This window comes from Epargyreus clarus, unplaced genomic scaffold, assembly GCF_041222505.1.
Source record: "Epargyreus clarus isolate Ecla_fem2 unplaced genomic scaffold, WU_Ecla_fem_2.2 ptg000004l, whole genome shotgun sequence".
Taxonomy (NCBI): domain Eukaryota; kingdom Metazoa; phylum Arthropoda; class Insecta; order Lepidoptera; family Hesperiidae; genus Epargyreus; species Epargyreus clarus.
The window spans coordinates 14625891-14640234 of NW_027332212.1; the positions used below are offsets into that span (position 1 = coordinate 14625891).

At 35.1% G+C, this 14344-nt stretch overlaps 1 protein-coding gene across 1 annotated transcript in view; it reads right to left on the reverse strand.

Annotated features, from left to right (window-relative positions):
• The window catches only part of Pat1 (Protein interacting with APP tail-1), a 71005-nt gene extending 58539 nt beyond the window's left edge, over window positions 1-12466 (reverse strand). The window contains exon 1 of the mRNA XM_073093527.1: window positions 12263-12466. Within this exon, the coding sequence (XP_072949628.1) occupies window positions 12263-12451 (189 nt within the window). The 5' untranslated portion in view covers window positions 12452-12466. The remainder of the gene's footprint in view (window positions 1-12262) is intronic.
• Between the last annotated feature and the right edge of the window lie 1878 nt (window positions 12467-14344).

Here is a 14344-nt window from a genome sequence, read left to right on the forward strand (position 1 = left end):
ATTTATTTGGCAACACAACGTTTGTAGGGTCAGCTAATACATATATACTCGTATATACACATCAAGATGACTGTCTGACTAAATGAGTGAGTTGCGGTACCAGAGATCGACGCAAATGGAAACCGCTGAACTTAAGCGTGCTACGAGGATAAAATAGGATAACATCTTTTGTTTTTGAAGCAGACACCTACTATGAAACTTTGTATGTGGCTTTCTGGATAAAAATAACGAAATGCCTATTTCACTACTTTTGGAAATTATACTTCAGCCTTTTTGGTGCAGTCGGGTTTTTGATTTTTTTAATTAATTACTTGTTACTTTTTATGGTGTAAAGCAGCGGTTGTCAATTTTTTTTTAGCAACACGGGGCATATAGTAACTCGCGGCCGCGGTAGGTAATGGGGGCCCGCTTTGAGATGTAGTGTTTAAAATTCTGAGGATAAAATAGACCGCCGAGAAGGTACTACAAATCCTCAGTCTCTAAAATATGACGGCGAAAAAAAACGTAGGATGGTCCGGCAATGAGAACCTCTAGGAAGATTCACGGCCCGCAAGGTGGTGGTTGCAGCCCACATGTGTTTTAATAGAAGTCAAAGTTTGAAAATTCGCCAGTATGCGAATAATTTGAATAAATTTTACGCACACAATGGCATAAGAATGTTTGCAAATATTTGTCCACACCAATCACTTTCTATATGACGATGTGACAACCGTAACGATAATTTGGTTAACATTACAGTCAAAATTGAAAGTTAAACACTATAGATCCCATTACGATCGTACCAAAGTGTATACCATCAAATGACGCACGTACTGTAAATTGCTAATCGAAAGTGGCACTACCACGACCAAATTGAACTTAAAAAAACTTTCTACAAAATCGTTTAATGATTGACTACTTAAATACAAATTGATACTTGTAATTGAAAAACGACATGTAAGGGGTCCGCAGACGTGCGTTGAGCATTAACCCTCCACCATCTAGCTGCTTTTCGAAAGTTAGATGCAGTGATCAAGATAACATAAGCTCCATAAGCTCTTACGTAGTTTTTCGATATAGAAAGATTAGTCATAATAATGCAAGTCTACAAAACAGAAGAAGAACAGGAAAAACAGGACAAAATCGTTCAATTACTATCTTCAATACACACATAATTAAGAAACACGAAATGTAAGTCAGCTTTATGTTTCAGACTTCAAAGATGACTAATAAACAGAACTTAAAAAAACATTTTACAAAATTGTTTAATGCAGCGACATCCTCATCAATCCTTCAATACATTAGCTGCCAGCAAGCGTAATTAAATTGAGAAACACGAAATCTAAGCCAGCCTCTACGCAAATTAGCTCCTGCGTAAGTCGAGTTATTCTATTTCAATATTCATAAGTTCAATGTACGACACTTCAAAGGCGACTGTTAGTGCGTCTAAGTTTACATCAGCACGCCCTAGATCTAGATTCGTCGGACATTCGATAGAATTGGACACTGGCACGTAAACTGATCTCGGTTCGACACACTGAACAAATTACACGCAAAAAGGACACTTTACACGTGACGGCTTATATTTTAAACATGAGACGACGCCCGCGGCGTTGCAAATAAGTGCTAAAAATATTTGTATTCCAAATTCGAATCGATGGAACGCGGCAGTTTATCGTTAAATAATCGAAGTTAATTCTTTATAGGCAACGACGTACCATCGATGACCCCAACTACAGTTGACAGGCAATCAATTTAATAAGAAACTTCCGTATATTATTTTAATGGCTTGTCTTATAAGGAAAGATACGACCCCCACGTCGTTTTGACGTATTAAAATATGTTATTATTTATTATCGGGTTTATTGTTTAAATAAATAACAATAAATAAATATCTTACTTATCTTACTTATGGTCATGGTCTGTCACGCCAACCAAATACCTACGGTTTGGTAGACATCACACATCTTTAAGAATATTACTAAGACCTGTTTGTCTAATAACTTCTACACTTTCCTTTCACCGATAGTAAATATGCCTAAACTTTTATAAGCCTACGATTTTGTATTATTTAAACTTAATGTGTTACCAGACAGAGACGTTAACCAGACACTTGATCAAGGGTAACAGGAAAATGTTAAAAACAATTTACAGATAACAAACACACAAAAGCGGCATGATATTTGGTACAACAAATTTGTGTTAGCATATATGTGTAATTAAGTGACAGGTTATATGTATCTTTGATCCTGTTTATAATGTACGATACTGCTTCCTGATTTATTTACATTCTATTAATATACGATTATAAACTCTCTTTATGTAATAATCATTTGAAATTATACCTCTTACGTTGTGGACCCAAGGTTCGTCTCCGGGACTCCGAGCCTTTCCTGTGACCCATTGATATCTATAGACAACGTCAAAAGTGATATAACTAATTCTATCACAAGTATAAATGGCCCTGATGATGTCACCCTGTGGCCGAACTTAGTCCTGAGAACGTTGGAACGTCTGCACCAAATCACCATTGTATAGTACAGCTTTAACCAGAGAAAAATATCGTTTAATTTAACAAAGCTGTTATAAGGCAGTGAGTGAGTAGTACCATCGGAGTTGATTCACGATGGGTTTAACCACATTCAATTCGTTTCTAAGCTACAAGGAATGAGTAAACGATTCTGGATAAGAGACAAAACTTTCACGTAATAGCACAGGGAAATGGGGGCCGAATGCTCAGTCGATCAATCAGTATTCCGAACGCATAGGCACTTTCGATACGCGGGCCCGCTCGCATTGTAAGTGCGCTCTGGCCCCTTTCACGAAATCGGAGAAAAATAATGCACGCTGGTGACTTCACTTGAGTGACTCTAATTGAGGTCGAATCGTGAACGCAGGGCATTTTGTTTAGTGAATAACAACTGGACATGACGAGACATTCAACTATATAGTAATAAGTTATAGCAAACTTGACATGTGGAAGAAAAGTGTCTTGCGCGATTTATTACCCATTTGTAATGAGGATTTCTGAAATATGAATGTATATGTCAAACGTCAAACCGAGATCGTGTTACTGTAAAGATGTATGAAAATCTTTACATTGCTCTATAACCTTATATTTATCTCTTTTGTCGTAACAGAGTCGTAGTCGTATCGTAAAAAATGGCCCCAAATTCCTCAGTTCCATATTACTGTTTGTGATTTGTGTCAAAACGTCCAAGGATTTTGAGTTGGATACAAGGACAGAACAGCACTCGTATTAGTGAACAACAACAATCATAATCAAGGACAATTTAAGAGCAATGACGGACTGAATCAAATAATACTACGCCCACTCCCACGGGCCGGTCGAGAACTTTCTTAATTGAATATACCTCGATACGTAATTTATAAACGAATAGAATAGGTCGTGCTCATGACTAACTGTTGCAATATGTTGTTCGCATTGCCCCTTCTCGTTCATTCGTTTCTTTTAAGTTTATATTCTGAAGTGTTATTCGTGTACAACCAGTCTAAATAAATAAATAAATGTTCCGTTCGCTTGTGTTATACAAAGAACAAATATATTTATATTTTTTTTATTTTAATGAGAAGTTGGGTTACATTAAATTCCTACTTACTTGAGTTCTCTTACTATAAACTAACCTCACCTACCCATTTTCTAAATACTGGTCCACACCAAACTGCTAGTCCGCTCCGAATATAGAAACAATTCGCGTCGCAATAGCAAATTGCAGATATTAGCAGGACGAAGACAGAGCTCTCGCCCACGGGTACAAAGCGCAGTTAGTGTACTCTTGGCCCCTTAGGTTACGGAGTATATGCTAACTAAACCTGCGCAACAACTTCAGAGTGCTAGAAGTTTGGCGCAGACTATACCCGGAAAACGAAAATTACGCCCCATATTACTCTCAGACACTACACACCGAATAATGTTCATTAACATTAAGTGTGTAAACGGGTGTGATTCCAGAAGATCAGCTACAATGGATGTGTCGAGACGGTTTAATGGTTTGATTGATGCAACAAAGGCTCGCGCTCAGACGATTGTTGGCCAATAAAGTTCTCGGTCAACCGACGCGTCGGGACTGCTAAACTTTAAACACTTTCTGGACTGCATGAATCAACAAAGCGAGAAAAATAACAGAATATGATGTACGCTTGAGCATACACATGCTAATGAATTTAATAATATCAAATACCCTTTGCCGGTGTTGAAACCTAAAACAAGTGTCCTAAAGATCTTCCACTGTAAGGCACGCGTGGACAGCATATAATGTAAGAATTCGAAGGGCTAAATCTATGGTGGTGGTACAAAGGTGGTAGAACCTTTTGTGGTTCGACTCCAGCGGCACCACCGCCACACCTATTTCTACCTAATAACAGCAGTGTTAGGCGCTGCTGTGTTCCGGTTTGAAGGGTGTGGTAAGGGAGACATACTTTTCCGAGGCGTTCCAGCTTAGTCCTCAGCGGTAGCGGCGCATCTGTGGCCGACCTCCGGTAGGAATATCTAATTTTATCTGGGGTTGATTACAGATGTCCATGGGCGGCAGTAGCCACTTACCCCATCAGGTGTACTGCATGCTCGTCTGCTACTCCTATATTATAAAAAAAAATGTATAGCGCTGGCTATGTTAGGCTATGTGCTGGCTAATTGTTTAAAGAAGTATACGTGACCAAACAGTACAGTACATATAAAAGTTAATCACAATTATTTATTAGATTACTCTCAATAGGTATATACTTACAAATCAAGCTTACTTTTAGAAAAATATCAAAAACACCTCTATCACGGTGCATTGAACTTAAATGATATTTAAAATATTCATTAACACGAATAATTTAACAAGTTCAAAACGAGCGATTTTTTGTCTGACAGAATAGCAAATGAACGTGCAGCCCACACGATAGTAAGTAGTCAGTGCCGATAGATATCGGTAACCAATTACTAACTGCTGCTCTTAAGCACTAAGTGGAATGTCTTAAAACTAGAACATAGTAGTTCTAAGTTGGCAGTAATAGGAGTTATGGTCACCTTCAGCAAAATAGACCACATTTGTTATGAGTTTAAATTTCTAGACCAGTGCAGATATTTTTGTAAGGAAAATCAATAAAAATAACAACAAAGTAGTTGGAAAGGGTTGGAAATACAGCACAACTATCGGGAAAACTAAAGGACAATGCCCATGAAAGTATAGACCGCCGTCCAGAATTGCATCAAATTGAAACTTGTTGTGGACGATGTATAATTAACCAAATACTACTACCAATAATTATTCTTTAGATCAGCACCCGGGTTCTGAAGTTATTTACCGAAATGTTACATAACCTTAAAATCGAAAATATCCGACGATAGATTGATGGTCGATTTTAACTGATAGTAGGTACCTATAATGTGGTTCAACTAACATATTCCATTTACTTTTAAAGGTAGTAGGAAAAAAAACCTAAAATAATCCTAAAAACCTAAAATAATGAATTCCGAGTATAAAATACCGCCATTTTAATTTTTAAGAACAACAATCAACATTTCGTCTTATTTTATCTTAAATGGAACCCCCTTATTCAAAGAAACTATTCTGATCGACAAACTATGTAAAAAATAAAAAAATAATTTTAATATTACTTTCATTTTGATGCATGAGAAAAATCATTAGTCAAAGCACTAATAGATCTTATTGAATTCCGAGTATAAAATTCCGCCATTTTAATTTTTAAGATCAACAATCAACATTTCGTCTTATTTTATCTTAAATGGAATCCCCTGTTCAAAGAAACGATTTTGATCGACAAATTATGTAAAAAAATCAAAAAATAATTTCAATATTACTTTCATTTTGACGCATGAGAAAAATCAGTACCAAGAATGGGCATTCTCCTTTAACTCGATCCCCGGTACGAGATTGAAATGGGGTTGAATTTTATAGGTGGAAATAATTTTCCAAAATCTTTATATTTTCTACGCTTTCGAACAGTTTTCGTGAAGTTATTGTTTTTTGACATTTTTTGTCTTTTTACAGTTATCTGCAATATTATTTTAGTCTATTTAACTGTCATTTCAACTCAATAATAAAATAAAAGTGCTACAGAAATCGCATCGTATTTATGACATTTGTAACAATTCTGATATCTGAAGTAGCTTTTATTGTCTGAAGGATTATACTGCCAAGGCTTCATATGGAGAGCCACTTTGAAAGGGCCACTAATTTATCAAACTGTCTTGAATATCGAATGGACACTCGGTTTAGCTTAAATTTGTTCATATAACAATACTTTATAATTAGTTTGCACTAAGTACTTAACATTATAAAGACCTGTCTTGTGTGTGCTGGTTGATTTGATTTTAATAAAATTATGAAAGGAATTCATATATGAGGCACTTCAAACATTAATAATAACTGAAAATATATGAAAATCGAACACTGAACAATTGGGACGTTTTGCACGCATAGCCTATAGATGTATTTGTGTTGTAGACGATATCGTCTAGACACACAGAGACACCTACACAAACACCAAGACCCAAATGAGCCATTTACATTCATTATTATGTGCCTGCCTGGGAATTGAACCCGGAATCCTACATATCGACTGATACGGACAGTAATCAAGCAATTTGCACTACAATACACATATTCCACAAGCTACAACTGCCTATTTAAAGTCGACTAACAAAACAATGAACGCGGGGAGCGGGCCGCGCGCTAATGTGTTTATTAGTTTGCGAAGTCAGTAAACTCATAAAAGTTATGACACACCATTCGATACATTGTCCACTGTGGAGGAAAACGGTAGGTTTGGCCTCGTTTCGCTTGTTTACCGTCTTATTTGACTATCGCTCAGGGGTATCATGACAAGATTCGTTCATAAATACGAATCAATTTAATTAATTGAATGGTTGATTTTCATTAGTTTTTAACTTTATACCTGGACCAATATCTTGATTTTACAGTTAAAAATATCACGATGTATCCTTTTAATATCATAATACGTATTCTTTATAATATTCTCATAGGTACTTCAGTCTACCTGTCGCTAAGCTATGCCAATAGCTCTATGCTCTGAAACCTTAATCTGAGCTCATTTTTTTATGTGCGCATTGTTTGAAAGTGGTAAAACCCATTATAGTTTTTCTGCCTAACAACAACAAAAGGGTTAAGCTCTGCTGTGTTCCGGTGTAGAGGGTGTGGTAACATGTAAATTTAACTTAATTAAATTTAATTTTTTAATTAAAAAAAAAAAACAAGAAAAGAGTGCAGTCCCATAAACATATTATATTTTAAATTCTTCTTTTATCCAAAATTGCATAAAAAACAAACTACCTCATATGATACGGAATTTTGTCATGAACATATTATTTCATTGTGTTTTTTGCTAGATTGTTAGTCATCGGTTGTTGTCCTTGTATAGGTAGTGTTTCATACTTCGGAAAGCGTATTAAGCAATCGCCCGATAGTTACTCGTATCAATAGGTTATGTAGAGATACTGATAGTGTATCTAGCATTCAAACTATGTAGTATTCATTTTTAGCTTGGGTGCAGATTCGAAAACATTTATACAGAGAGTTTTAGAGAAATAAACACATTCCACAGACTTTACAGTGATCTAAATTTGTATTGCTATGCGGTATAGTTGCAATGAGATTATAGAACACAACATGTACAATAAAGTACATAATAGGTTTAGTTATAGATATTAATCGTGAGGAGGCCTGAGACCTGAGAGATTTATAAATAATAATAAAAAATATCTCAATGGTATGTGAAGTCTACCAATGCGCACTTAGCCAGCATAGTGGACTATAACTTAATCCTTCTCATTCTGAGAGGAGACCCGTGCCTAGCAGTGGGACAATAATTGAGCTAATAGAAATTAATTATGAAGAAGGAACAGTATTAATGTTATTTTTAACTTATATTTTTGTAAAGGGTATAATTGTGTACAGCACCAGTGAACAAAATGTAGCGTGCGCTACGTTATAATTATATAATAGTACGTAGATATTATCACTAAAGATAATTTTCGTGTAGGGCAAATAAGACACATGTCTGTATTGTTTATTTGTCAATACAATTCGGAATAGACGCTGATATTTAATTATCATCTGTATTCTTATTAGCTGTTACCGAATCGACTAGAAGTGATGAATATGTTTACAGTACAAGATTTTCCATCCAAACCTTCGATTGCGACTTAGAGTAGAAGGTCAGTGGAAACCGAGTAACCGACGGATGCATTACGTAAACATTACCGATACTTATCAATAGAACTTTCTAGAACGGATTTTTAGAAAGTAATAGTTTGTATGCGTAAGGGCGTCTCTCCCTAGCCTCTCATACACAAGTAAGTGCTAATACGGTAAGGGCTAATTTGTACAGTTACACGCGTGAAGGCGTCGTGTAATGTTGCGATGTCGTGCCGCGGAAATTTACGACAAGCATTGCAAAAAATCACGACATCGTGAAAATTGTGATACGATATGGATTATTTGTATAGGTTTTTTAATAAACGTAAAGAGGACTTTACAGAAAATACAGGCATTTCCTAGTTGGCACAAATATCGGCAATTTACTTGAATGTGGAAAAGTTTAAATACAGATGTCACATTACTTTTTGTTTTATTTACCAGTTATAAACATGAAATCCTACGTGAAGAACTTTACGAAAGGAAAATTATTTACGGTATGTAATAAAATATGCAATATTAATTATATTTTTCTGCGAAGTTAATTTAATGCCTTTTCATGGGCAGTGCCTTATCGGAATGCATAAATCGTTATGCTCGTAATATAACAATAATGCGAATATATATATTTTTTGCGACATATTTTCCCGTACATTTTCTACTTCTATATTTTCTATATAATTTATAAACCTCGACTTTTCAATGCTACTTGTGTGGTAAAAAATATTTACCACACAAATCACATCGTGAAGAAATACATGAACAACTTTACGTACTGGAGGATTCTTGAAAAAATGTTTTATAAGGTGTGTTACTCTACCCATGTACTAAAAATGTTCATAATATATTCTTCTTAATCTGAAAGAAGATCCGTGCCCAGCAGTGAAACAATAATAGAGAACGGAATTCACATATCTAACAGATTCACGTAAATTTCTGGAAATTGTACAATCAAACGTGTAAATTACATATCGCCGCACGCAAATACGATGTTGCATCAACTGAGATAAAACGAGATTAGACAAGCTGTAGGTATGTTCCGGTTTGCGGCTAAACTCTGTACAAACAATATTTATTCGTCAATAAGTCTTGTAAGGAAAAGGGTACTGAAGAAAATAGTAGAACTGAAAAAAAATGTGAAAAATTAAGCAATCTAAGGTTGCAAATTATAATACAATCAATTTGTGCTGATATTCCACTGATGATAATTTTTATACAAAGATTTATGTTAGACAAACAGCCAGCTTTCAAATTTGACTTTTTGAGAATGTGTTAAAACTGAAAGACTTTTTGAGGGAACGACAAGATGTGGGTTTCCTCACATTTTTCATTTATCACTGGAAATGACAGCAATCCCAATTATGTAAAAATATAAATTGGAGGTTTTATAACCATAGGTCCCCCGCCTTAGAACTACTGTGTCATGTATGCCACAAAATATAGATTCAAAGTTAAAACTATGTTTTCCTGTGCCATACCAGCTCATAGAGCGATATGGTGACCGCCGTATTAATTACTTAGAGTCCAATATGAGCTGTTCATAAGAAAAACATCCAAGTACGAGAAAGTGCGTTTAAATGGAAACGTAAGTAAAGTTTTCCTTTAAAAATGATCATAACAAAAATGTGAAGGTTTTACGATGCCTAACCTTATAGGTGTAATAAACAATGCTGAAAGACGCCAGGATTACTGTACTTTTTCTTAGTTAATGTTTTATTCAGCTGTGTGATGATTTTTACGGTATGCAACGTATCCAAATTCTGTCCCTTACTGTCTTAAAACAATAATAACATTAAATAATGATTTTTATTTAGTCCGTTAGATAGGAATGGGGGTCTATGACAGTGGAACTTAGCTAGCGGGTTGTGATTTTGAAGCCGAGGACGAGGTATAAATCCCTCATAACTCGGTGTCTTTCCTAAGGCAATTGGTCTACACAAAATCAATAAACATACTAATTAGTTTCAAGTCAAAAAAATGTTTGGACACCTCTGCTTTAAAACTTTAATGTAAAAACAAAACTCAAGCAAAGTGTGTTTGATATAATTATTGGTTTATTTTATAAATGTCCATGGGTGGTAGTGAACGCTTAATATCAGACGAGCTGCACGCTCGCATACCGTATGTACCATACAAGTACATACATTATTTCAACAACAAACAAAAGTCTATCTATTAAAAACATGTTACGAAACATTTCACCTTTATATTTTCAACCGAAATCATAATAACATGTACGTATGTGTGCGATACATGACGTATGCATGTGTGAACGTTATACAACCGCTATCGGCCGCTCACAGCTGACGGCTGACAAACACATTGTTGATAAACCATTCGCTCGTATAGTCCGACAAACTTATATGTGCGTGTGGCGTTTTTTGGAAACTCATATGTTGTCAGCTTCATAATCGACTTTTCAATTTCCCCAGATAAAACGTTTTTCATTTATCGTTCATTTAATAAACTTACAACGTTAAAAACTAGAACTTATGTTATTTGTGAATGAAAATTACATTTTTTTAATTACTATTAGAGATTCGTAATAATATATTACATATTGAAAAAAATGTCATTAATTGTTTCCGCTTCTTACGTATTTTTGACAACCTAGCAACATTATGATGGTCAGTGGCGCCCCTGCGACACGCACCGAAGTTTGTCGGCCTACCTAATACCTATCCAATTATTCCAATTTGTTGTCAAATTCCAACGCGGTTACATTTTTATGTTTTGCATACTACAGGGCAAAATTATCATGTTTTGACGTTCGTTTTAATTACTTGTTCGTTTAATGTTCAATTCAAGTATCGGAAAGTACATGGTTACAATTTAAGGGATAATGTTATTGGAATAAAGTATTGAATTTTAAGATGTATTTATTCCGTAGTTTATAATGCCGTAAAATAATTAAATGATTTAATAAATTCTATCCCTTTTTAACATTTCAATATTTTTGGACAGCCATGTATATATTTTTATCTATGTATAGGTTGGTACTGATGCTTAAGAACAAGGGTTATTTTTAGGTTAGCTCGATTTTGAAATGTAAAACCTTGTTAAATGGACATAATCGTCCTTACTAAAATCTTTGGCAAGCTATGGTATTCTTGTTACCAGGCGATCAGCACAGGCAAACTTTATTTATGTTACTAAGCACATCAGTAAAGATATTCTGGGGGGAGAGTGGGTAAACACATTGATCGTAAATGCGGAGGTAAATAATGCTCGTATAGTGAATACGAATATATTATTTTTAATGACTTTCGGAGTCATAAAATAAATCGAGCTACGATTCGCAATAAATACATATTGAATGCATAAAGCTATCTTTATTAGTTCACAATAGTATTGATAAACCAAGGATAAATATATACCTACTCATAATAAAAATATGAATGTGTTAAAACAATGGCAATTCAAAATACATGCTATTTTTATACTGAATACTCATTGATTTACACACAGCAGTATAATCGAACAATCGTGCTGTAATCGTGCTGTATATAATGTAATGACGAATTTAGAATTACATTTAAGACGATAATATTCATATGTACGTAAATATACCGATTTGCGCTACATAATGAAAGTGAAGATTGTTATTTTTCTACGCTATAACGATCGCGATATTGGCATAAGCGTGTTCCATGCGTATGTGCACAGTCAATAACATCTTACTAGGGTGAGTACGTGGGTAGGACAGGTGGCGGCCAACCACACAAAGGCTGACATTCCACCTGTTTATTCCTTTGCTTAACACAGAAATTCGAAAAACACAATCCCATATGTTATTTAATGATCTTTCGCAACAATTAACGATGATTAGACTGTGACTAATAGGCTTCGATAGTCGATGCAGCTGAAACAGTGAAAGTGTCGAAGTGATTGACTTAAAATTCTTACGGCTATGGACCGCGTGACCATGAACCTACATGCTCATCCGAATACTACTCGCTGCGATCCCAGCCACCCCGTGTGTCGTCACCGATAACCAGAACATCGCGAAACAGATAACACACCACAAATAAGTAACGGTGCATTTTCGTCGAGACTGTTTTTGTAGATAATGATGTATAAGCTCCGACAAAACTCACCTTGTAATACACATCCATGAGGACGGTGTCCGGCAGGTAATGCAAATCATTTCGCTCGCACTTACATTTCTGCAGATAGTTCACTAAATTTGTCAAACACAGTTCATATAGATTATCGGGTATTTTCTTCACGCGCACCGACGACGACGCGTCAGCCATTTTGGCGAGGTAAAATAAAACTCGTTTCATTTTGGCCGATGCTTTGACAGCTCGATTCGATTCGCACGAAGTTCAGGCCGCTAAGCGCGATATCATTGGTTACTCTGTTGATCTGATTCAACTCTATTGGTCTATTAGATTTTAGACTCTTTCTAAAAGGAATTAACAGAAACTCTAGTGGCTGTTTCTGTCACACGCAATCGTCATGTGATATTAAGCAAAACAAGGGATGAAGAAAAGAGATAAATATATAACTCCATTTTATATTCGAGTTACGTTAATGATTGGGTGGTGACTAGAATAGTGTCAGCTGACGGCCGGGCGCGGGAAATTTAGAAGCGAAATGAATGTGTCACGTCAATTTATAGGGGCGCGTAATCATCCTCCGTGATTACTTACAAATGCTTTACTATCTTAATGATAAACTTCACGCGCACATGGGAGTGATAAAATACAAGGTGTTCCTTTTTCTCTTACCAAATTAGTTAATAATATTTCAAGTCGGTATTTCATTTAGTTCACAAAAGCTGTGTCAGGTGACGAGTTTTTTTATTATTTACAAAATATAGTAACCCACGTATAAAACGTTAACATTTTTTTTAATTTAATATTTAAAACTGTATAATGACGTATATTTATACTCATCTGAAAGAACGTTTCAACAAAGAAATAAACAAGATACTACTGATTTTTGTTCACTTGGTTACAGATTTTTACACGTAGCGTCATAATAATGTGAAGAATATGAACTGTACGAGTACAGGTGATCAAGGAAATAATAAAAATAAGGGCTTTATAAAATAAACACTCTAAACACTTGTTCTCAGTGAACTAGTGATAGTGAGAATATACATACTCAGCAGTTATGGTATAGGTTTTCTTATTTGACCTATCATTTCGTCCACCTTTTAGATAAATTTATATTACAAACAATCATATTATGTAATAATTTCAAATTAACGCATAATCTAAATATATATAACTCAAAGGTGACTGACTGACATAGTGATCTATCAACGCACAGCCCAAACTACTGGACAAATCGGGCTGAAATTTGGCCTGCAGGTAGATGTGATAACGTAGGCATCCGCTAAGAAAGGATTTTTATCAATTCTACCCCCAAGGGGATAAAATAGGGGATGAAAATATTACTTCGTAACGTGAGCGAAGCCGCGGGCAAAAGCTCGTAAGTAATAAACAGACAGATACGATATTACTAATTTTATAGTATATATGAGATTCAGAATGGCCTTATCAAACCAAACACTAACCACTACCGCATTTCGTGCACCTTTGCGTCATATTAAATGGAGTGATAGTGAGATAAACAAAGGAATGTCCGTAAGGCGCTATTTATGTAATAAGCATCGTTAATTTTTTATTACTAGTATGGTAAAAAACTAAGCTATTTTTGTTGCAGTTATATTTCATTATGAATTATGTCTCTTTTTTAGACGCAATATTTTGATTTTAGAGAAAGTAGCGATAATATTGATACGTAAGTGAGTTTCTATTCCAAAAACTACTTCAGAAATATTTGCGTATATTGAATTATTATAAGTTTTCATTTGAGTTGATGAACTTCACGATAAGAATCCATCAATTTAAAGTACTGAAGCCTCACCACGGTTACGCTACAAGAAAGAAAAACAGGGCGGGAAAATGACTTGCGCTTTCCCGCGAACAAGCCGTTTCCACATTTACTACGTAATGCACAGGCTTGTTTTGGAATTTGAAAAAGGACCGTCATTTTAAAAATATATGAACGCTTATTTTTACCAAAGCATTCCAAAAAATAACTAGGAACCAAACTTGCCATTTTTTACTCAATATTTTATGTAAATAGGCGATTTGTGTACTTTAATCAGGAAATTAGGGATGTATACCAGGGATTTCAAATTTGTAATACGTAAATTAAAACAG